The sequence below is a fragment of the Pan troglodytes genome, chromosome 7 (assembly GCF_028858775.2).
Source record: "Pan troglodytes isolate AG18354 chromosome 7, NHGRI_mPanTro3-v2.0_pri, whole genome shotgun sequence".
Lineage (NCBI taxonomy): Eukaryota > Metazoa > Chordata > Mammalia > Primates > Hominidae > Pan > Pan troglodytes.
In genome coordinates this window covers 71,663,100-71,688,711 of record NC_072405.2, presented here as the reverse complement: position 1 = coordinate 71,688,711, position 25,612 = coordinate 71,663,100, and the positions used below count along the sequence as shown (strand labels likewise).

Here is a 25,612-nt window from a genome sequence, read left to right as displayed (position 1 = left end):
CTTCAAGGGGGCGGTGCGGTTGGCGCGCAGTTCTCAGGCGCCTTCTAGAATCCCCTGCCAGCCTCCCCGCTGCCTGGTTACCAAACTCGGCCGTGGACACCCAACCTCCCCTCTCGAGGACCTGGGTTGGCCAGCCCAGCTTTGTACGGGTGACTGAAGTCCACATTGACGTAACAGTTGAAAGGGAAGGACGCGGAGACCACCCGGTACCGGCCCCAGGCGTTTCCAGAGTCTCCGCTTAGGCGGCCCGTGGGGGTCGGGGTCGCGGTCGCGGACCGGGGACAGAGCAATGGGGCGGGCGCGCAGCGCCGGCTGCACTCCCAGAGCAGCCCACCGCCGCCCCATGGCCGCCTAGCACGCGCCGGGACTGCATTTCCCATAGGCCCACGCTGCGGAGCACCGCCCACCCGAGCCCCACGCGAGTGCGCTGCCGCGAGGTGTCCCTGCCGCAGCCCCCGCCCGCCCGCAGAGCTTTTGAAAGGCGGCGGGAGGCGGCGAGCGCCATGGCCAGTCCGGGTCGCCTGCTGTGCGTGCTGGGCCTGCTACTTTGCGGGGCGGCGAGCCTCGAGCTGTCTAGACCCCACGGCGACACCGCCAAGAAGCCCATCATCGGTAAGGAGGCTGTGCGGGGCCGCAGCAGACTGGGAGGGGCTGGGTGTTGGCGCTGGGCGCCTCCCGCCGCCGCGCTCCAGCTGGCGCGTCCCGCCGGGAAAAACCCCCAGATGTGCTTCGCTTTTGGTGCAAGGAGGAACCCGGGCTGGGCACCATTTAGGTCGTACTGAAATGTACCTGGTTGAGGTACCTCGTTCATTCCTTTAGACTCATATGACTCTTAAAGGTGGGAGGGAGGAGGGTGCACCATGAAGAATCCTGCGGATTTTCTTTTTTTTGTACACAGCTAGGAATTTCTACTAAAATAAAACATTTCCTTTTCGCACATAGTTGGGAAGTTTTACTCATTTACCTCTACAAATTCTGTACATGCATTGCATTCATCAAAATGTATTGATGGCGTATTTAAAATACCAGTGCATTGTAATATAAAATCAAGAAATTAAGGTATAGCTTGGATTTTGTCATGTTCAGTAGCAGAGGACAACAGTGGCTAATATCCTAATGTGGGTTCTATTTGGTGTTAAAATGCAGCCCACAATTTTTCGTTTCCAACATATTTGTGTTTTAAAGAGGTAGTAAAATCAGTCTGTGTTACCAAAACACACATTTGAGACAGGCCCAAGGAAAGCTACCTAGGAGATATAATCCTGGGGTTAAAATTTGCCCACAGAAATTTGTGTGTGGACATTAAGATTAGTTTTATTTTGGCTGTAGGATTATGCCTTTCATACTATTTTTTTCTATGAATATTATCACTGTATTCTGTAGCTAAACAGAAAGTAGATGAATGTTTTTTCATATAGGTAGTGCCCAGTTTTCAAATGGGTTGCTTACTAATATTTGGAACTTATTTCATAGCTGTTTAACGTGGTGATTTGATTCTCCACGAACTAACTCAAGCTGTAATTAATGTAACAGGTTGCATATTGTGTGTCCAGAGAAGAGAAAAAAAAGCAGAGGGGATTCTTCCCCTTTCCTAGAATCAGGGGTAGCCCTGCGTCAAATATTTAAAAAAGGGACTTTGCTTTTGGTCACTGAGATCAGCACAACATCGTTAACTGAGTACCGACTATGTACACACAATCTTGCTCTGGGAAGTGCAAAGGATTGAAAGATGACAAGCCACAAAAGTTGTGAGATGGCCTTAAATTATTGGTGGAATTTTGGTCATATTTTGAGGGACAGGGAGAACAGCTTGAGCTCTTTTCCCAGGGATGGGAAAAGTGAGTATGCGTGGGCCCAGGGGAAGGGGAGATGTTGGTGGAACTCACTCTGATGTACTTCTCTTTCTGGTACCCTTGTGCTCCCATGATGCCCCATGTCTCCTTTGTGGTACCTCACACCATGTACCCTGTACCACTCCATTTCCTATGACACTCCTAGTTCTTCGTTCCCTAGCCAAACTTTGTTATTCCTTAGTGAAGATGATCTTACCTACCAGTAAGGAGAAAAAGTTTTACTGAACAAATTTTGGCGTTTGACATGTTAATCTGAATACCTGATGAATGCCAATTGTAAGAAGCTGGGAATACAAAAGTGAGTAATACAGACAACAGCTCTTCCTATCAGGTGGCCTACAGAGACACTGAAAGTGTTCCAAATGCTGAAGTGCTGAATAGGAGTAGGCACAGGTACTCACCCGACAGACGTGTTTTGATGTATACTGGTTGCTATACTCTGCTGGGGCTGGGTTTCACTGGTAAAAGGAGGCCAGAGAGATGGGTGGGGCAGAGTATACGGGTCTTACAGAGTTTATTAAAGTTTAGGGACCCACTGAGGTAGTTAAACAAAGTGGTGACACCTGCTTGCTGATCTGTCGCTACCTGATGTCCTTTCCTATTGCTTTCTGCTTTCACTCACCTGGCTCTAATAATATGGATTCCTTGCAACGTGACAGGCACAAATCTGACTCCTGGCCTTTGCACTTGCTATTCCTTTGTCCTGGATTGCTCTTTTCCCAGATATATGAATGTGGTTTACTCTGTCACCTCTCTGAAGTCCTGGCTCAAATGTCATGTTTTACCTTCTCAGGGAGGACTTGCCTGGCCACCGTGTTGAAGAGACTGTCCTTTCCTACATAGATAGGCTCTCCTTCCCCACCTTCTTTCTCTCCTTAGTGCTTACGACCAGCCATCACTCTATATATTATGCCTTTTTGTCTTGTTTATTGTTTGTCCTCTTTCCCCTCCCTGCTACACCCTCGAATTAATGCACACAGGGCAGGGGCTTTTGTTTGGTTCACTCATAGTCATGTGTCCCCAGCAGCTAGTTTGTTGCCTGGCATGAGGTATGATTCAACAGTATATATTGAATGACTGTAGGAATAGGAATGGTGATATGATCCGATTTGCTTCTACATGGGGAGCTGCTTGGAGCTTGGGGGGTTTCTTAAGAAAAGATATAACAAGACCTTCTAAGAGTCTATTATGATAGTGTGGTGGGGAGAGGGTAGATATTGATAGCTTGGGCTAAGGTAATGTTGGAGAGGTGTGGATGGAAGATGTTTTCACTCCTTTGCTTCGTTGTCAGGGAATCAGTGTGTCTGTGAGTATGTGTGGGAAAGGAGTGACAGCCTTGTAAATTTAAGGATCTATATTCTTTAGATGGATTCTAGGTCTATAGTTGTGTGAAGGCTGCAAGTGCTATTGTAAGCCTTCTTTGGGGGCTTATTTGGCCTCCCTAATGAGGTGAGAGATAGATCTACTTGAAAGTAAGATCAGCCTCCCCTGCTGCTTTCCCATAGGCTATGGGTGGACTTGGAGGAGAGACTTCCTATTTAATTCTGTGGATTGAAATAATAAAATATGATATTTTTGCTGTGATATATTTCAGTTTCTGAGCAAGAAGAAAAGGAATTTGCTTGAAACTAAACTTTTTTTGTTATTAGGAATATTAATGCAAAAATGCCGTAATAAAGTCATGAAAAACTATGGAAGATACTATATTGCTGCGTCCTATGTAAAGTACTTGGAGTCTGCAGGTGCAAGAGTTGTACCAGTAAGGTATGATTCAGTGTTTTTTTTTTTTTTTTTACTCTGTATAAAAAATTGCTGCGTACGGGTGCGGTGCCTCATGCCTGTAATTCTAGCACTTTGGGAGGCCAAGGTGGGTGGACTGCTGAGGTCAGGAGTTCGAGACCAGCCAGGCCAACCTGGTGAAGCCCTGTCTCTACTAAAAATACAAAAATTATCTGGGTGCAGTAGTGCACTCCTGTAATCCCAGCTACTGGGGAGGCTGAGGCAGGAGAATCGCTTGAACCAGGGAGGTGGAGGTTGCAGTGAGTTGAGATCGCACCACTGCACTCCAGTTTGGGCAACAGATCGAGACTCCGTCTCAAAATAATAATTACTGCCTAATATCTCTAAAATTTGTGCTTTCTCTCTTATGATTACATTGTTTAAATGCAGTAACATTGCACCTGATTTTTGACACAAACATGTTGCTTAGAGTCTCTCATTGAGTTGTTTAATGTGGGAAGCTGTGTGTTACCTGTAACGTCATTAGAGGTACCGTATGTCATATGCATTAACATCAAGAATGAAATGATAGTTTCCTTTATCCTAGAAAAGGTGGTCCTCACAGACACTATGAAGGTAATGGAGTAAAATAATCTAAAGTGGTTGGGGGGGCGGAGTGAGGGATGAAAAATTACATATTGGGTATGGTGTACATTGCTCGGGTGGCTGGTTCATTGAAATCTCAGACTTCATCACTATACAGTTCATGCATGTAACCAAAAACCATTTTTACCCCAAAGGCTATTGAAATAAGAAAAAAATTTTAATGAATCTACAATTTAACCAGCTTTATTCTATAATATTAGGATAAGAGAACACTTAGGGAATGAAGGAGGTTTTTAGAAGATGACTTTTAAAATACCTTCACACTCTACTTTAAAAGTTTGTAAATTACCAATGCATTAGGGTTGCTTCAGTGTGGATTATAGGTATTGCAGTTTTAAAGGCACTGCATAATTTTTGTGATAAAATGTTCCTATAAGAATAAAATGATTCATCTCATTTTCATTTAGAACTGAATTCTTCCCATATTTTTCATTTGGAAGGAGCTAACAACCAGAATCTTATAAGTATTTATAATATCTTGTCAGCTAAAATTAATGTATTTTAGAATCTTTGAGCACCCTCATCTAATCCATTTTGAGTGATTTCACACATAAAACGCTATTTATTCTGTACAGCCTGTTTTTGCAAACAATTCCTCATCAAAAATTATAACGAAAGTACTGTTCAAATATAATACTACTAATAAAATGCAAATATTACAATTTAGAGAATTGTACCACAAAATGGCTTTAGGTTTAGATTTATAAGAATTATCTTCTTGTATGATCTTTTACATTTGAATTAACTGTTTCTACACCAAGATTGCCATTTGCTTTTGATATTAGTCTTTAATATTTTAGTAGCCTATCTAATTTTTCAAACGAAATTTTGTTTGAAGCCCATATAACGCCAGAGTTTTAGAGCTGAGGAAGAGGCTCCAGAGAGTCTTCAGAACAGTGTTTCAAAGTTTTCATCAGGGAAACTTTTTAATGCAAGCTGTTCTTCTGGGATGTTAGTGCTGACCGTGTGGATGGGAGATAGGAGAGACAAAAGGCAGAGCAGCCATAAAAAAAGAATGAAATCATATCCTTTGCTGCAATGTGGATGCAGCTGGAGGCCCAAGTGAATTAATGCAGAAACAGAAAACCAAATACCACATATTCTCACTTATAAGTGGGAGCTAAACATTTGAGTACACATGGACCCAAAGATGGCAGCAATAGATGCTGGCGGCTACTAGAGGAGGAGGGCGATAAGGGCTGAAAAACTACCTATTGGATACTGTGCTCACTACCTGGGTGACAGGATCATTTGTACCCCAAACCTCAGCATCACACAATATACCCATGTAACAAATCTGCACATGTACCCTCTGAATCTAAAATAAAATTATACAAAATAAATGAAGTAAAATCATAACTGAAAGAGGAGACATTACAACTAATGCTACAGAAATAAAAAGGTTCATAAAAGACTACTTACAAGAAACTATATGCCAACAACATGTGTAACCTAGAAGAAATGAATAAATTGTTAGAAACACACAGTCTACCAAGACTGAATCATAAAGAAATAGGTAACAAACCTGTCACTGGTGGAGAGATTGAAATGGTAATCAATAGCCTCTCAACACAGAAAAGCCCAAGACCAGCTGGCTTCACTGGTGAATTCTACCAAATATCTAAAGCAGAATTGATACCAGTCCTTCTCAAACTCATCCAAAAAATTGAAGACAGTACAATTCCAAGAATGAACCCCAGTGTAAACTAGGTCTTGGGCAATTATGATGTGTCAGTGTATTTTTATCAGCTGTTACAGTGTACCACCCAAGATGTTAATGGAGGAAGCTATACATGTTTTGGGGCAGGGGTTATAAGGGAAATACTTAACCTTCTCTTAATTTTGCTGTGAACCTGAAATTACTCTAAAAAATAAAGTCTTTAAAAAAATAAAACAAAATGCCTAAAGGCAGGTAGACCAGTTTAGAGGTAGTTGCAGTAGGGTAGGTGTGAAGTGTTGAGGGCTTGGCTTACACTGGTGGTGTGGGAATGATAGGTAAGTGTTGTTTAAAAAAATCACCAGTGCATGATGACTAATAAAAGGGCACAGGGAGGAAGAAATATATAAGGATGATGGAAGTTTTGAAATCATGGGAGTTTTGAAAGTGGATGACTTTGCAGAATATTGGTATTTATGAGAGATGCTGAGAACACAACTGTCAGCATACAGGTTTATTTCCAAATTGGGTTCTCAGAGTTCATTTAAGGTATATTGGAATCATGTGATCCTGTAGAAACAGTGTAATACATATGGGCTGAGTTCACAGACTAGCCTGCGAAGGATTACCTGATGCAAAATAAGACTGGATCATGATGATGTTAGGTTCATTTCTGAATTTTGGATGCTGGGAGTCAACTTCTGTGGTTTAGAAGTGAAAAGGAAGAGATGGGAGACCTGGGAAGCATTCTGAAATAGATCCAGAAATTTGTCTTTGGTTTCCTTCTGCCTTCTTTCTGCCCCTTCTGTCTCAGGCGCTTGGTGCTTCAGGTTGTCATAAATGCCCAATGTGGGACTAGTGGAAAACAGAATGTCCTGCTTCCTCAGAGGTAGCATACAGGAGCCCATGGACTGCTGCTTTTGGTTTAAAAACGTGTTTTGTTCACACAGCGTTTTAAAACACGAATCAGGCTGGGCGCGGTGGCTCACGTCTATTATCCCAGCACTTTGGGAGGCCGAGGTGGGAAGATCGCTTAAGTTCATGAGTTTGAGACCAGCTTGGGCAACATGGAAAAACCCCTATCTATAAAAAATTTTTTAAAAATCAGCCGGGAGTGGTGGCGTGCACCTATGGGCCCAGCTACTCAGGAGGCTGAGGTGGGAGGATCACTTGAGCCCAGGAGGTGGAGGTTACAGTGAGCTGAGATGGCGCTACTGCACTCCAGCCTGGGTGACAGAGCCAGACCTTTCTCAAAAAAACCCCAAAGACCACAAATCAGACTTTATAAGAGTCTGAATTTTTGGTTCTTTTGAAGACAGTTATCTAGATTGAGTTTTAAATGGGGCAAACACTCCCCATTGGCAACAATGCCTTACCATCCTTTTCATGCTGCTAAAGCTGTGTGTCATTTGCCATCATCACCAGGCTTAAGCCATTTCGTTACAGTTAAGGAGAGAGTAAACTGTTTCTCATACCTTGTTGAAAGGGACTTTTGTTTCAAAAAATGTCTGACAACATGCAACTAACAGCTGTATTCTCTGCCAGGGCCCCTAGGCACCAGAGTTGTGACATGGCACACTCCTTCCCCTGTGACAATTAGGTCTCTTAATAGTGATAAATGGGGACCAAAACTATACTCATGGACAGTGTGGGAGCCATTTATTTAGAATTAATGAAATGGCTGAAACTAGCTTGCACTGCTAGCTGGCAGGAATCCTTGGAGTGCAGCTGTGTGATCTAAATCCATTTTGGTCCCTGATGGCGGTGGTTGCCCATTTTGGTTTAAATATCCATGGGGAGAATTCTGGGTCCTAACTGGTTGGTTCCTTTTTGTTGCCACAATCTGGGGAGATTAGTCTGGCAGAATACTGGGTACATGTATATTGATATTTCACCTCCCTATCACTTCCCAAGGCAGGGCTACCTGTCAGTATTTTCTCCACTTAAGACCATGGTAAGCACCATTCTGGTATCACCCATTGCTTTGTGGCTCTCTGCCAGGAAGAGATTACTATGAACTTGTGAAAGACCTGGACTTGCAAAGCTTGTTTGGACTTAGAGTAGATCCCAGAGTTGTTTGCTGGCAAAACACAACCTGTGTTCTGGATATCACAGGTGTCTAGTTAATAATGGGTGTGAGGGACTTTACCTCCCCCTAAAACTTCTTTGAGGGCAGAAATGGACTAGTTGACATCTAATCATAAGTCTACTTCTTTTAGGGCAGGTTGAGAGGACAGGTACCATTTATTCTCTCACAGAAACAGAAGGCTGCTAAATGTGGGAGAGTTCTTGCAAGGATTTCACTAACTTGGTGCTCTCTTCCCTTATTGTTGCATTTTATTGAACTTTCGGGAGAGCAGATATCTGTGACTTAGTAAATGTTGTCACCATATGTCACAGATTAATCCCATCTTTTTTTTCTGGAGAAAGGGAATAAAGTCACCAATAACATGGCGATTGTTAGGAGGCCCTTAAGGGGTGTTTGATCAAGGGTCTTTCAGAGTAATTACCTGGGCAGTTAGGCTGTTCTACAGTCATCTCTCTGTAGTCCTCAGTTCAGACTAGATGTGAACTGTCCTGACTTTGAAATGCAGAGTAGTCCCTGGACTGTTGCAACTAGTTTGTTGGGGTGGGATCAGGCAGCGACTTGGCATTTATTTATATATTTTTTAATCTGCCAGAGCTGCCTGTAGTTAAATAGGCATGATAAATAAAGTTATTTAAAGGAGTCTTTACATAAAACTACTGAATATTCTTAAATTTCTTTTTGTAGTTCTTGGTTAGTAGAGAAATTACTGGTGGCCAAATCTCACGGTCTTTACTGTTTTTGCATACTAACACATACTTCACAATATTAAATTACATTAGATCACGGAAAAACATATTTACTTGTCTGATTAGCAAAACAAGGATAGAATGATGTGGCTTTCAAGTGGTTTGCAAAAATGCCTCTAGAAAAGTAGAGAGGTAATATTGTCTAGTAATTAAAAATTTGTTTTTATTTGGCTTTTAAAAAGTAAATGTGGAGACTTCATTTAGAGGTTTACTTCTAAGTTTCACGAATGTAACAATAACTTTTATTGTTTTCAGGCTGGATCTTACAGAGAAAGACTATGAAATACTTTTCAAATCTATTAATGGGTAAGTTGGCAGCATTGGTTTCATACAGTATATGAGTGGTCTACATATGTCTGCTTTTGTAAAAGAAATCATATAAATATTATACATGTTTCTATGTAACTGTCTTAGAGTGGTATAGTATTAGTGTTCTGAGTTATAGGATTTATTTTCTTGGGAGATGCAAAAGTCCTTCAAAAGAGGAAGAGGCAGGTTAGGAAATGTATAATTGTTACATAGTAGACACACATAATTTTTTTAAATGTGTGACTTAATCTTTGTTCTTTTAATGCTTGTCTTAAATGTTTTGAAGCTACCTTGAATGGCGTGGCATACTGCTTGCATATGGGGTTTATAAGTCCAAAGTCTGAGGATGTTGATTTTTTTTTTTCAGGTAAATTGGAAAAAAATGTTCACCATTACTCTTAATTTTAGGAAAGAAGGCTAATTACAGCAATCAAAAACATTTAATTACCATGTTGGCAGAGATCAGAAAATTTGCTTATACTCTATGGGGCCTGTGAGGAAACAAGTGTGCTCATACTTTATTAGAGGGAATGTAAATCAGGTAGTCTTTTTTGGGGTAATATTGCAATACCTATTGAAATTAGAAACACGTATACCCTTTGACCTGGGAACTTGAGGAGGAATTTTATTTTATAAATATATTCCCACCTTGCATGAAGACTTAGACTCAAATCTATGCATTGTATTAGTAGTATTGTCTGACAGTCACCCAGTAGTCCATCAGGTGAGAATTGGTTAAATAAAACAGACTATGTACATTTAATAGAATACTATGCAGGAATTAAAAAATGCGGCTATCTGTAGATGCTGACTTGGATCACCATTGTCCTATGAACAGTGTGATAGTGTTATGTGAAAAAGGCAAGGCACGTGATGGTGTGTATAGCATACACTCCGTTTCCTTTTTGTTAAAGGTAGGGGTGAAGAGATATGCATATTTCTACCAAATCAACACAGCAGATTTTAATGGCAGTCGTTTCTGATTGGGAATAGGGTGGAAGTATTTTACTGTAAAATGTTTTTTAAAAAGAGCTTTATTATTTTTACTTCTAAAACCATGTTAATTTATTCTTTTAAAAAGCTATGTTTAGAAAATTATTTGCCTTCAGTTCAGTTTGGTTCAGTAAATATTTACCATAAAATCAGTTCAATTTAGTAAAACATTTACAATGCCCAGTATGTGCTGTGTGCAAGGTACTTTGGCATGGACAAAGATCATTAAGTCTAGGCTAGAATATAATAGTAGAACCTCAAAAATAGACCTTTTGAAACACTTCATTTTCTTCCCATCCTCTCCCCAGTTGCATTCCTGTTTGGAGAGGAATCTGAATCAAGTAGCAGTGTAGACAGGAATACATACTTTGGGGAGCTAGCCTGTCCAGATGCTCAGTATGTCTTCATGCAAACCAGCAAAAGGAGTCCATTTTCTGTCTTCCTCACTCGTTTTCTGCATTGCCACTAATTGTTGCTCCTGTAGGCCCCTTTTCTCTCTCATGTAGTCACTGAAAGCTGCACTCCAAAGTGGGTTAAATTAGGGGCCTTATTTATATCTCTGAGTGTCACCAGAAAATGAGCCGTATTCTAATGTGACTTCAAAAGCACCTTTTTTGAGTCACTGTTATGCAGTGGACCCCATAGTATTTTGCAGGGGAATGCAGAGATGAAAAGACAGAGCCGTGCTTTAAGGAGTTTGTCATATAGGAGGGACAGTCAGGTTTTGCTGCATGAAAGGAGTTTGGGGTTAGACATACCGTATTTGGTCATAGGCAGCTTTTTAAATACTAAGTTAATGTCTGTAAGCTGAAGACCTGGGATGCAAAACATAAAAGTTAAAAAAAAAAATACTGAGTTAATGGAAAGAGAGAATGCTAATGAGTCTTCACTAAGCCACTTTTAATTGTTGGATTTTCTGCTTGGATTTGTGGTAGATATTCTCCCACATAGATGCTTATATGTTTTCTACCAGACTGTGATCTTCCTAACAGCAAAAGCCACTCATGTTTGTCTCTCCAGGCAAGTCGAGTCTAGCTCATGGAAGAAATAGAATATATTTCTTGAATAACAACAATCACACAAGTGATATTTCACATATCTCAAGCTCGTATTTAAATATTTTCAAAATTTTAATATGATTAATACCATTTTTCTTACCTCTTTTGAATATCCTTGGTTCTTTCAAGACCTTGCTATAAATTTTAAATTTAAAGTTTAATTTTAAAAGTTGGTATAAAAACATGGTGAAATATTTTTCTATATTTCACCTTTATAAGTGTGTAAAATAATATCAAATATTTTTGACTGCCTTCTTTTCCTAGACTTTTTCTAGAATCGTAATTATGTTTCTTGAAAAAAATGTTCTAATGCTGTGCGTATTTCTGAAGAGACTCGGGGTGATAAGAATTAAATTCTTGTAGAAATTTAATTCTAGCTTAAATATATTTTTATGACCAGCTTGTTCTTTATAGTTAAATTATTTGTGAGCTAAAACCTACCCATAATTATGGACCTGCAATTGATTTGGCATCACAGATCACCTTCATTTAAACCTGGCTATACCTGGAATTTTGTCTGTCTTTGATGTCTAGCTCTGTGTACTCTTGCCCCTCCCCTACTTATTTACTTTTAATTTTCCCACACTCTATTTCATTAAATAAATTTTTTGAAGAAGTTTTTGGAAAATATGCACTAAAGTGTTGTTAACCGCTGTAGTTTCTGAATGGGATTGTAAATATTTTATATTTTCTTTTTTCTTTACTTTTCTAATTTTCTTCAAGGATCTTATTGCATATGTAATAAGAAAAATTGTTTTAAAATAAAAAGATTGTTTTCTGTGTGTGTATGGGTCGGGGGTGGCAAAATACACCCTATTTGATTTATGTAACGTTGTTTCAGAATCCTTTTCCCTGGAGGAAGTGTTGACCTCAGACGCTCAGATTATGCTAAAGTGGCCAAAATATTTTATAACTTGTCCATACAGGTAAATATCAGTTATTGCTTATTATTCCAGACGGGTTTCTGTAAGTTTTTGTGCGAGTGGTTCATTTTTTAAGCAGATGGTAATGCTCCCTTCAAAATTACCCTTAGCCTCATCATACCTTTAATTTTGAGGTGCCTGTTCTTGGCTGCTCCCGCCTATTTTCCATGTGCTTCATCTAATCCTGGGCTTCCAGAGACCCTTCAGAGCCCTGCTGACTGCCCCTCTCTTGATGCTTGTTAATGTGAACCGTGTCCTCATGTAGTGTAGACATTCTGATGTCTCTCTCTGTCCTATTTTTTTTTATGGGCATTGTTTCTATGTTATTAATTCTCACCTCTTCTTGAAATCTGTTCTTCTTCCCAACTCATTCAATCCTATTGGAACTTTCTTCACAGTTACCATAGACTCCATGTCAAGCAGAGCTTCTGAGCCTCTGACTTCTCCTTTGTAATGTTCACAGTGGGACTGCCTTTGTACCATAGCTCAAACCTTCGCTGTTTCTCTCCTCAACTATTAACAGTGATTTTTAAATTAATCTTGCTGGCCCTAGAATCTTACCAATCCCCCTTAAACATTTCCCTAAATAACTGTTTTTAGCCTTTGAAATACTTGTTTCAAACTTTTAATAGCTAAGGTCAGTAATCTATAGGCTTTTATAGTCTTTGGGTCAAGATATACAGTGTGTCCACAGCTCATGTTTTCCAGCCTGTGTGGGAGCTTGGTCTGAAGAGAGATTAAGTGATAGCCTACTTATGGATCCTGGAGAATTCTTCAGAAATCCATGTGTAACTCAGGTGCCTATTTGGTTATGACAAAATATATGGCTAATTTTTATTTTGAAAAGTTTGAATAAACTTAGTTTTCTCTTTTTCCACTTGCAAAGAGTTTTGATGATGGAGACTATTTTCCTGTGTGGGGCACATGCCTTGGATTTGAAGAGCTTTCACTGCTGATTAGTGGAGAGTGCTTATTAACTGCCACAGATACTGTTGATGTGGCAATGCCGCTGAACTTCACTGGAGGTAAGAGTACTCTTTTCAACCCTTTGAAAAATATTTGCTGGGCAGGATTAGTAAGTAGCAAATATGAAAGTAAAAGTGCTTATTTTTATTTTCTTTTTAGCCTTTTCCCTGAAGGAAAAAATGCTTATAACATTAGCATTTAAATTATTTACACAGGTTGAAGATGTGAATGACCATCCTTGTACTCATTTATGAGGATGACTTAAGGAATTGTGAATTTTAATAACTCATTGCTTCTAGTGATATCAGGACTGTGTGTGATGAAGAACTCTGAAATGGGATCTGGTTTTGACTCCTAGCTTTCTCACTTTTACCTTGAGGAACCATTTTACCTCTCTGAGGTTCAATGTCTGCATTTGCAAAAAGGTCTAATAACGCTTAGGGGTTTTTTTTGTGAAAATTAAATAAGATTTTTTTTTCTTTTTAAGACAGAGTCTCTCTCTGTCACTCAGTCTGGAGTGCAGTGACGCAATCTCGGCTCACTGCAACCTCTACCTCCAGGGTTCAAGGGATTCTCCTGCCTCAGCCCCCTGAGTAGCTGGGACTACAGGCACCCTACCACACCTGGCTGAATTTTGTATTTTTAGTAGGGACAAGGTTTCACCATATTGGCCAGGCTGGTCTCAAACTCCTGACCTCAGGTGATCCACCCACCTTGGCCTTCCAAAGTGCTGGGATTAGATGATCTACCAGGAAGCACTATATTTACTCAGCAACCAGGAACTCCAGTGAGTTTTGGTGTCTAGAGTTTTTACTGGAACGTTATTATGAAATAATTGATTGAGTCTTTGCCTGTGTGATTGAACTCAATCTCCAGACCCTCTTTCATACTTGGAGATTGATTGGGCTGGCTCGAAGTTTCAACTTTCTAATCATGAAGTTAGTTTTTCTGATGATTAGTCTTCATCCTGAAATAATTGAGGGACCCACCTTGAATTACCACATTAGCATAACAAAAATACTTATATCATTCCAGGAATTCCAAGGGTTTTAGAGGCTTCCTGTCAGGAACCCAGGACAAAGACCAGATAGATTCTTAATGATATCACTCTGTATAAATAGATAATGATTATTGTAGGTTACTTGATCTCCGAATGCTTAGAATTGAAGCCACCAGCTATTTCTGTTCTCATAGGGATTTTGCAAGGAAGGTAGCAGTCATACTTAAAACTTGTAGAATGCTTTATGCTTTTGAAAGCTCTTTCTTCCATTGTCTCACTTAATAATTGCAAAAACCTGGTGGGAAGTACATGTATTAGGTCAGAGTACTTTGGTTGTGTGTTGCCAGAACTCAGTTTATACAGAAAAGGAATGTTTCAAGGTGCTGTGGTTTTCATGGAAGTCTCTAGCAAGAATAAGGGGCCTTGTTTGAAACAGCTGGCACTATCGCCTTGAAAACGTCAGTTTCTTTTTTTCAAAATCTGTTTGTTGGTGTTTGAGTCTGTGCAGAACCTTCAGGGTTGACCACTAAGATATATTGCTTTTTGATCTGTTTACTGAGTCAAAATTTCTTGGCTTGGTTCATGTTCTTTTCTACATTGTTTGTATTTTTATTTGTTTGTCCCAGATACCTCTGAAAATATGTTATATTTGAAAGTTTTGGATACTTTCCTGGGCAAATACATACACCCATGGAAAGTTTTAACTGTTTTTCAGAATAGTCTGTGGAAATCTAGTTAAGATTCCCTGCCTGTTCTTTAGCTTGCCAATACTCATATCAGAAGAATTTTACTTATTCATGTTAAAATTCTAGAAGAAGATTACTTATAGCTGGAACATATTTGAGTTTATGTTAAACACATTTTGTGACTTGATTGGAATACGTCTATGGAAATGATGTGTTTTGCATATCATTTGGTCATCTTGATTATGTCTTCATAATGGCTTCTCTTTGGGTGCAGTAAGTGACTTCAGTGGATTTTATTTTTTTGTGTTTAAATTATTTCTCTTGTACTTAAATTATTTCAGGTCAATTGCACAGCAGAATGTTCCAGAATTTTCCTACTGAGTTGTTGCTGTCATTAGCAGTAGAACCTCTGACTGCCAATTTCCATAAGTGGAGCCTCTCCGTGAAGGTATCACACTAATTACACAATGAAATTAATATGTTTAGAATAACTGCAGAAGTAATCATTTTGTTTTATTTTCGTATTCTAGAATTTTACAATGAATGAAAAGTTAAAGAAGTTTTTCAATGTCTTAACTACAAATACAGATGGCAAGATTGAGTTTATTTCAACAATGGAAGGTATATCACTATAACATGTATACTTTATTTCACTTATTTTATATTTTTAAATTTTGATTTTATATGTCTCATCAATAAAATCATATTACTTTGGGGCTTGAAGAGGGGTGTTAGGGCATTTTGGGAGACAGGAGACATGTTTTGTCCATGTTTCAAATTAATTGCAGTTTTCCTGGGTATTTTCCTGAATGGGGTGGTGAAGAAGAAAAGTAAAAGAATAAAGGGGGCAAGGATGAAGAAAGAAATGAAGAAAATGACTTCTGTTTCTAGCAATATTGCAGATTAAATACCTTGACAGACTTTCCTCCAGCCAACAACAAAATAAATTGGGTGATAGAGAAAAACATAGTAAATACGTTGATGAATTGGCAAAGAAATAAAGATACTCAGGTCCAAAATTTTAACAGTTGAGTGGAATATTTAAACCAGTGTTATTATGGAATCAGGAGAACTTGAGACAAAGTCAGGACTCTCTATACGAATAGTATCTCATGGAGCGGGACCTGGATGTGAATGTAAGGGTGAACTCAAAATACACCTAAAATCCCCCCTACAGAATGGCAAGGAGAATTGCCCATCCTGAGCTTTGGGGCTAAGGGAGTGGGGTGGGGGACAGTGAATAAAGCCTTGAGTGTTTATAATGATGGGCTGTTCTCCTAGTGTGGCCAGCATTATACTAATTGGGAAGTTGGACAAATCTTAAGTAAGTAATTTTGTTCAAGGTTGCCTTAGACTGGTAATGCTCTCATGTGTGAGGCTGAAGCAAATGTAAATAGTTTTTTTGAGAGGACCAGACATTCATCCCAGGCTTCAAGGAATTTCAATATATGAAGTTTGAAGGAAAATGAGTGCTTCACAGCCAAAATACTACTAATGCACAAGCAAGCACTGTGAATGAGAACTTGCAGACATAACAGATGTGGAAGCAGACCTGCACAAATGTTAGATATTAGTATTATGAGATAAAGTATAATATATTTTAAGTTTTAAAGAAAGAAGAATGCTTGAAAATATAGGCATGAAACAATCAGATTTGAAAATAACCAAATTCAGCTATTAGAAATTATAATTGAGGCCAGGTGTGGTGGCTCATGCCTGTAATCCCAGCACTTTAGGAGGCCGGGGCGGATCACCTGAGGTCAGAAGTTCAAGACCAGCCTGGCCAACATGGTGAAACCCCGTCTCTACTGAAAATACAAAAAAAGAAAAAGAAAAAAGCTGGGCATGGTGGCATGTGCCTGTAGTCCCAGCTACTTGGAGTTGCAGTGAGTCGAGATTGTGCCACTGCACTCCAGCTTGGACGACAAGAGTAAGACTCTGTTTCAAAAAAAAAAAGAAGAAATTATAATTGAAATAAAACCCTCAGTAGACATGTTAATCAGAAGGTTAGACACAGTTGAGGAGAAATTAATGAACTAGAATAGAAGATAGATGTGAAGGAAACATTCAGAATCCAACATAGCCAGACATGTAAATGTAAATGCCAAATGTGTCAGAAGAAAGGTTGGAATCTGGAGGGTAAAGTGATTTCTAACTTACCTAACCAGAACTCTAGAAGGAATGGGAAAAAGTAGGACAGAGACAGACTCTTTTTTCCATATTTAAAAAAAAAATTTTCAGGTGGATAAAAGACCTAAGGAGAAAGGCACACTACAATAAGGTTTTAGAAAAAATAAAGGAGAATGTCTTTATGATCTTGTTTGAGGGAAGGAGTTTTGAAGACAAAATATAAACAAACCATAAAGGAAAAGATTGATGAATTCAATCTAATGAAGAAGTTGTGTTCGTAAAAAAAAAATTACACAGAGAAGAAAAAAGGGAGGTATTTGTAATGCATATAACTAAGGATATGTGTCTAGCTTATATAAAGTAAAGCTGTGATTTAAGAAGAAAAGATAGCTTATTAAAAATGGATATGAGGTCTGGGCATGGTGGCTCATGCCTGTAATCCCAGCACTTTCAGAGACCAAGGCAGGCAGATTGCTTGAGGTCAGGAGTTTGAGACCAGCCTGGCCAACATGGCGAAACCCCGTCTCTACTAAAAATATAAAAATTAGCCAGGCGTGGTGGCGCACGCCTGTAATCCCAGCTACTTGGGAGGCTGAGGCAGGAGAATTGCTTGAACCTAGTGGGTGGAGGTTTCAGTGAGCTGAGATTGCACACTGCACTCCAGCCTGGGTGACAGAGCGAGACTCTGCCTCAAAAAAAAAAAAAAAAAAAAAAGGATATGAGATTTGAATGGATACCATCCAAAAAAACTTGATTGTCCTGTCCACTTATGGCTTGGTGAGATAAGTTGCTCAGTGTAATTTCTGATCAGGGAATGCAAATGGAAACCAAAGTAAAAAACCATTTATACCCATCAGATTGGTGAAATTAAGAAGCCTGCTGATAACTAGTGTTACCCAGGATGTCGCACAGCAGGTGCTGTCATGCACTTACGATTGGAAAACATTTTGGCATTTCTTAGTAAAATCAAACATTTTCCAGTTTTGTTACCTGGCAGTTTTATTCATTGGTTAAAAAATATCTTAATGAAATAATTTCATATAGATAGAAATGTACGTGACATTATGTTCATACCAGCAAAAAAATGGAAAACAACTCAAAAGTCCAGTAGTGCAAAGGATAAGTAATACTATACAGCTATTAAAATCAGTGAACACACCTGCATGTACCACTGAATGAATCATGAAGACAATTTTGAGTTAAAGAAGCAAGTCACAAGGGAATACATGCTGTATGTTTTCATTTATATGATGATTAAAATTTGGCAAAAAAACAATGTTCAGTGGTAAATCTAAGGAAAGGTTGGGGTGATGAATAATTATGAGAGTCCTTCTCACTGGGCTGAAGGGGTGGGAGGGACAGTGGAAGGGCTTTGGAAGTATTAATCATGTTTCGTCCTCCCAATCCGATGTACCTCGCTACATCAGCATTAACCACCTGCCACCTGGATTGCTGCAGCAGCAGCCTCTTAAGGCTTCCACAAACCCATCTTCCAGCCACCCACTCATGGTCTGCTGAAGTGCCAGTCTGATAGTATTGCCTGAACAAAACTCCTCAGTGGCTCCTCTGCATTGGAGGATGAAGTCTAGATTTATGAGCTTATTTCCTCATGCCCTCTCCCTGCCTTCACCTCTAGCTTGTACCCTGCACGACCTGTTTGCTACACACAGTCCTTCCACAGAGCCATGCTTCTTGCCTCCGCACTGCTTCTCATGTGCTTTCCTCTTCTCTGAAAAGCTCCCCCTTTCCCCTATTCCTTTCTCCTGATGAACTCTTAGCCATCTCGAAAAACCCAGGCCACTTGTCATCCCTAGAGGCCTTTTCTACCATTATTCCTCTTCTCCACAACCTTGGTGCTTTGTGCTATGTGGGAACGTTTCTTAATGCATGTATTTGCTCTTGTTCTGTCATCCCTCTAGATGAAAAGCTTGTTGAGATCAGGAACTGTATCTTACTCTCCTTTGTGTTTCTAGGGCTCATAGATGTTGAATGAATGCCTAATTATTTAAATGATAGAATATTGGATTGGAAGTTAGGAAATCAAGTTCCATGTTGGTTCTGCTTTTGACTATGCCATACCTGGCTCATTTGAAAATTTTCTCCCACCTCCAAAATAGGAACACTTGAGATGCTTTATTATTTGCATATTTTCTTTCCACTCTTGATACTTCTGTCTAAATCAGTGAGGCAGGGCATGATTCCTAGTTTTCAGGAAACTGCACTGGTCTTTTAGTAATGCAGTTTACTAAAGAAGAGTAAATCTCACTCATTACTGAATGTCAGTGACTTCAAAAAGTTTGTGGGAAAAATGGAATTAAAATATAAAAATAAAAACTGTAAACTTTATTTCTCAAAATAAGCTCTATCAAGTTTAAGACACTTTTGCCCATGATGATACCAACCTTTTAGTTCATCCCTAAAGAACTGAGGGTCCTGTGAATTGAACCACGTCAAATGCGGTCTTTTACATTATTAACAGAAATGAGTGCCCTTTAAAGATTTTTTTAAGATTAGGAAACAAGAATAAGTCAGAAGGAGCCAAATCAGGACCATAAGGTCCTAATGGCTTCCCATCAAAATGCTCACTAAATAGCCCTCGGATGAAAGGAATGAGCAGGAACGTTGTCATGCTGGAGAAGGACTCTGGTGAAGCTTTCTTGGGCGATTTTCTGCTAAAGCTTTGGCTGACTTTCTGAAAACACATAAAAAGCAAACGTTACTGTTCTTTGGTTCTCCAGAAAATCAACAAGCAAAATGCCTTGGAGCATCCAAAAAAACATTATGACCTGTGCCCTTGACCAGTTCACTTTGGCTTTGACTGGACCACTTCCATCTCTTGGTAGCCATTGCTTTGATTGTGTTTTCAGGTTCATACTGGTAAAACCGTGTTTTATCTGCAGTGGCAGTTCTTCAAAGTAATGCTCTAGGATCTTGATCCCACCTGTTAAAAATGTCCATTGAAAGCTCTTCTCTTGTCTGCAGCTGATCTGTGTGCAATGGTTTTGGCACCGATCGAGTGGAAAGTTTGCTCAACTTTAATTTTTCAGTCAGGATTGTGTAAGCTGACCCAACTGAGATGTCTGTGGTATTGGCTGTTGGTTCTGCTGTTTATTTGCGATCTTCTTCAATTAAGACACGAACAAGATACGTATTTTCCTGGCAAATTGATGTGAATAGTCTGCCCTGAGGGCTTCAACATTGTTTCATTCCTTCTTAAAACAAGTTATCCAAGTTACAAGTTATTGTAAACTGCTGATTTCTTTGGGACATTATCCCCATAAATTTTTCGTAAAGCATCAGCGGTTTTACCATTCTTCCATCCAAGCTTCACCATAAATTTGCTATTTTTTCTGCCTTCAATTTTAGCAAAATTCATATTGCTGTTACAGGGGTTCTTTTAAAATTGATGTCTTATCCTTCTTAGTGCCTCATACTGGATCCTGTTCATACAAGTTACTACAAGTTTATTTTGGTGCAAAAAAATGGTGAAATCCTTGCATAATTTTTTTCATAATACACATTTTCCATGAGCTTTTTGAAGACTTCTTCTTATATATATGTATATTTTCCAACGCATGAAGCATTATTGAGGACAAAAATAGTCTTAAATCATAAAAAGGATTTATATCCAATATACTGGAAGGTCTGCCTTTCAATTAACTCTATGTAACAGTTAATTTCCTAGTCCCCCAGCCTGTGGGTCTCTTGCTGGTAGCTTCACAGGTAGTCCCAGAATAGAGGGGAAAAACGGCAGTGTCACACGGAAGTGAGGGAGGCAGGGAGCTGAGTGCCTGGAGCTGCATGAGGCAGGTGTTTCCTCTCGTGAATACCCACAAAACTGGGATAAAATGTTTCCCTTCTGTGGCCTGCTCTCTAGTCAGAAAGCTGACTGGGATGAGAACAGACAGTGCTCTTACCCCTAGATATCTCTTCTTTCATTAATTCACTTCATTTCTCCAAGTACTTTCTGATGGTGGTCATGGTTACAATTCCAAAGCAGCAAATAATAGAGGGGAGATTTGTTTTTTTCAAATCAAAATGAGGAAAGGCACATCTGAAGAAGAGACAAATATGTACATTTTTCTGAAGGTAACTATTACACATATTCACTTTTTTTTGAATTGTGGAATTGTTCATGAGTATGTAAACATAGAGAGAGTAATATGAACCCTGGGTGTCTATCTATCAGCTTTGACAATTGTCAACAGCTCTGTTTCCCTTCTTGTTTTATGTCTGCTTTTAAACTTCTAAAAAATATTTTAAAAATTTATACCACAAAGTCATCAGTCATTCCATAGACTGAGAGAGAGACACAGTTTAGGCAGTTTAGGCAGGGTGTAAAAGGATACCAGAAGTGCTGCCATACTTCATTCTCATATGAATAAGTCATTATGGGAGGACAGGAAAGCATGCTACAAGACGGGAGAAAGAGACCCACTGCGGAAGAAACTTGTATCACCAATAAAATGTGCATCTGACTTTTGGACAGGGATAGATCCCTCAGCTCAGCTTCTACTTTGCTATGAGTATCTCGAAAAGCAAATCGTCCTACAGATTGTAAAAAGTTGCTAATCAGTGAAATACGTTACTGGGAATTTTCACATTGATTATGAATGGAAATTATTTTGTGTCTGAGAGAATATGTATAATTTTACCTTGTCTGATAATGTGACTTATAAAATGTTTTACATAAGAAATAAACCAATTTCATTATAAGTAACATTTTAAACCATTCTTAGTACTTACTAATTTGTGTTCTTCTTACAGGATATAAGTATCCAGTATATGGTGTCCAGTGGCATCCAGAGAAAGCACCTTATGAGTGGAAGAATTTGGATGGCATTTCCCATGCACCTAATGCTGTGAAAACCGCATTTTATTTAGCAGAGTTTTTTGTTAATGAAGGTAATATGAGGGTACATAATTTTGTTATTCTGGGGTAGTTTTGAAGAAAATTGCCCTTATCTAAACTTTTGCCTACCCTTTTGCTCTATAAATGTTTTGTAAGTTCTATAGGTTTAACTTTAAAGAATAACACAAATGTTAAATAATGTGAAAGCCCTAAAATCGAGATGTAAGGTATTCTAATAAAACCAGGACAGTTACTTCAATTATCATACATGCTTCAGTGGGCAGAATTCTTGAACAACAGTGTAAAGAATGTTGAGAGTTTTTTTTTTGGTTTCTTTTTCTTTGTTGTTTTGTTTTTTGACAGGATCTTGCTCTGTCGCCCAGGCTGAAATGCAGTGATGTGATCAGAGCTTATTGCAGCCTCAAACTCCTGGGCTCAGGGGATCCTCCTGCCTCAGCATCCTGAGTAGCTGGGACTACAGGTGCAGACTACCACACCAAGCTCTTTCTTCTTGGATACTTTTAATTTAGATTCTTCCCCATTACTCTCCATTTCTTAGAATAATGCTTTAATTCTAACAGTGTCTGAGAATTAGGTGTTACTTTTCCAAGACAGTGATACAAATTGAATATATACCCACCAGTTTGTGATTTTAAGGCTACCTCTCTGTAGGCATTGGCATACTGGAGAAAGCAAATAAACTCTGCCTGCTTTTTGGTGATGAAAACACAGACATATTCATGCTGTGTTATGTTTGTGGGAAAAATCGAGAATTTGGTTGTAGATGCCTATTTCTTAGTTGAGCATTATAGGTACAGTAAGTCCTACGATTTAAGCAGAACTGTGTATAGCAGGTCCTTGAACAACATTGTTTACTTTGAAGTCGTTTCATTATAACATTGATAGAAAAAAATTGGTTTTGTTATACATCGTTGTGCTTAAAAGTAGTACAAGAACCTATCGATGACGTTAAGTGAAGACTAGCTGTGTAAGACAGAGGTACAAAAACAACTTGTAAAGGGTAGAGATCACTTTGGTGAGGTATAGCCATTTAAAGACTTCAGTGAACTTTGCTTTCATTCCATCTCCAAGCTTTCCCTAAGTTTTTATCAACTCTCCTGCCATTGCTGGGAAGTCAAGTACTTCCTACTGAGTTCACTCTGCTTTAGAATCATGCAGAGCTGAGTGGATGGTTTTATGACAAAAACTCCAAATTAAAAAAAAAAGTATCCCATATACAGTATTGGTCCAAAGGAACATTTTCATGAGTGCATGGAGTGAATGAGGGCAGCAGTGGCAGTGCCGCATTTGCTGCAGTAGTAGTCACGTGGCATTTGGTCTATGTGGTCTTTTATCTTCCAATATTCTTCTTTCTGAAAATGCCGTAAGAGCCTGTATTTACTTTGACTTTGGGAGCTTTAGGAGCTCTTACCTCCTCACATTCCAGCTTTCATCATGCCAAACTTCTCACTGTGCTTCCTGGTTTTTCATAATGCTGCCTTACCAGTGAAAATGTCTCACTTCTCTGTCCGCCTCAGCTTCACCAGTTTCTCCATCTTTTTTACTCTTGTAGCATCCAGTGATGATACACCATACACCATAAAAACATTTTTATCATATGATTCTGTGTGGTTACAAGGCTGAGCTTTTTGAGTGTTAGGACCTGTTCTGTTTATATTTCCATCCCCAGGCTGTGTATCAAGTCTTGTGTACACATAGCCACTTGGTAAGTATTTGAATGAGTTGCGGAGTGAGCATAGCATGGGATATGCTGCAGGGGGAATGCAGCACAGCTGCTGTGTCCATGGGCGACTGTGCCATAAATCGGGCACTGCTTTATTTGGGGAAATTTTGTCAAGCATTTGCCTCCCTCCCTTCCTCGCTTCCTTCTTCTTCTTTTTTTTTTTGGAAAGTAAGTTTGTTAGAAAAGTAAAGAAAAAAAAAGATGGCTGTTCTATAGGCAGAGCAGTCGCATTTCTCTTCTTGTTGATATTTTCCCACTTAATAATGCTGATTGCAGGAAGAAATATTATAAAATAGTCTCTTGAAGATTTTGTCATCTGATCTTTTTAAAAATTAACTTTTTTTCTTGCAGCTCGGAAAAACAACCATCATTTTAAATCTGAATCTGAAGAGGAGAAAGCATTGATTTATCAGTTCAGTCCAATTTATACTGGAAATATTTCTTCATTTCAGCAATGTTACATATTTGATTGAAAGTCTTCAATTTGTTAACAGAGCAAATTTGAATAATTCCATGATTAAACTGTTAGAATAACTTGCTACTCATGGCAAGATTAGGAAGTCACAGATTCTTTTCTATAATGTGCCTGGTTCTGATTCTTCATTCTGTATGTGACTATTTATATAACATTAGATAATTAAATAGTGAGACATAAATAGAGTGTTTTTCATGGAAAAGCCTTCTTATATCTGAAGATTGAAAAAAATAAATTTACTGAAATACAAATATTTTTTCTAATTGATTTGCTTGGGAAATAAATACCATCCCCTACCTGCCCACTCCATCCTCCTTGCTGAAAAAGAAAATAGTCTTTTAAAATCCTACCACTTGTTCATCTTGTTCATTGTGATGTCTCCGTCCTTTGGGTCTGAGGAGTATTTGTGTGTGTGTGTGTGTAGGTATGTGTGTATAGATGTGTGTGTGTGTGTGTGTAGGTATGTGTGTATAGATGTGTGTGTGTGTGTGTAGGTATGTGTATATAGATGTGTGTGTATGTGTGTATCTACTTTTCTGCCCTGTGTTAACTTCACATTTAAAGCGTACACATCCTGAAAACAGAGTCTGTGTCTTGAACTTTTTATCTTTCACAATGTCCATAATGTCTAGCCCAGCAGGCCCTCAGTAAGTAATTGTCACTAATTATAAGTTTTTTTCCCATGGAAAATAATTTAAAAGCTGTCATATATTTATTTTGGTACACTTTAATGCATTTTTCTTTCTTTTTTTTTTTTAAGATGGAGCATCTCTCTTGTTGCCCAGGCTGGAGTGCAATGCTGCAATCTCAGTTCACTGCAACCTCTGCTTCCTGGGTTCAAGCGATTCTCCTGCCTCAGCCCCCTGAGTAGCTGGGATTACAAGCATGTGCCATCACACCCAGCTAAATTTTGTATTTTTAGTAGAGATGGGGTTTCGCCATGTGGCCAGGCTGGTCTCAAACTCCTGACCTCAGGTGATATACCAGCCTCGGCCTCCCAAAGTGCTGGGATTACAGGCGTGAGCTACTGTGCCCAGCCAACATTAATGTATTTTTCAATCCGTGCTACTCTCCTCCACCCCTCACCATCCCATATAACCCTCAGAAGTATGAAATTTAGGAACTCCTTGAGGACAACCAAGCTGCTGGAAGGAAGAGAGAGAGGGTTTGCTGAGCTGTGTCTGGTAAATGGTGTTTATGCATCTGTTCTCTGTGGGCTTCCAGAGCTTCTGCAAGAGAAGGGGAAACAGGAAACTGATTGGGAATGATGTTGGAGGGCATCGTGGATGATTTTACCTGCAACAAGAGAAGAACAATCACCTGCAGACACTGAGCTAAGCCATAATCTTTGGGGAGTGAGGACAAATAGCACATAGAAATTGGAAGATATTAATACATTTAATTAACCAAGAAAGAACCTTACTAGAAATGTGGCAGATTTAGTTTCTGTCCATGAACATGAAGATTCTTTGTTGAGTCTTACTGTTGAATGTGTCTGGCTAAGTTTTTGTCTCCCACCACTAGAAAAAGGTAGTGACACTATTATTGCTCACGGTGCCAGGGTTCTTCCCAGCCCATTTGTGTTGAAACCATATAGAACTGCTTGTCTTTGCAGTTCCCAAGAACAACTTCATCCCGACTCTCTGGATACTCATGATGCTGCATCCTCCATCCTTTTGCCCTGAAGACTGGCTTCCAAAGATTCTTACTGTGCTTCATAGAAGACGACCACAAATGCAAGAAAAT

General features: G+C 39.2%; 1 protein-coding gene across 2 annotated transcripts; it reads left to right on the top strand.

Moving 5' to 3' along the window:
• Nucleotides 1–247: 247 nt before the first annotated feature.
• On the top strand, nt 248–24,117 carry GGH (gamma-glutamyl hydrolase). 2 transcript variants are annotated; one of them, XM_001159345.8, is made up of 9 exons: nt 248–612; nt 3,503–3,617; nt 8,986–9,036; nt 11,932–12,016; nt 12,900–13,038; nt 15,007–15,113; nt 15,196–15,286; nt 21,563–21,700; nt 23,743–24,117. In XM_001159345.8, exons 1-9 carry the CDS (start codon nt 504–506, stop codon nt 23,862–23,864), a joined length of 957 nt encoding a protein of 318 aa, XP_001159345.1. In that variant the 5' UTR covers nt 248–503; the 3' UTR covers nt 23,865–24,117. The 2 variants fall into 2 exon arrangements, with proteins under 2 accessions (XP_001159345.1, XP_054512758.1); XM_054656783.2 differs by lacking the exons at nt 21,563–21,700; nt 23,743–24,117 and adding an exon at nt 15,454–15,614 and having other exon boundaries at nt 467–612.
• The last annotated feature ends 1,495 nt before the right edge of the window (nt 24,118–25,612 follow it).

Coding starts and splice junctions, on each gene's coding strand:
- GGH (XM_001159345.8), top strand. CDS start 504: ATGGCCAGTCCGGGTCGCCTGCTGTGCGTGCTGGGCCTGCTACTTTGC. Junction 9,037..11,931: donor CTTTTCAAATCTATTAATGG/GTAAGTTGGCAG, acceptor ACGTTGTTTCAG/AATCCTTTTCCCTGGAGGAA. Junction 13,039..15,006: donor GCCGCTGAACTTCACTGGAG/GTAAGAGTACTC, acceptor AAATTATTTCAG/GTCAATTGCACAGCAGAATG.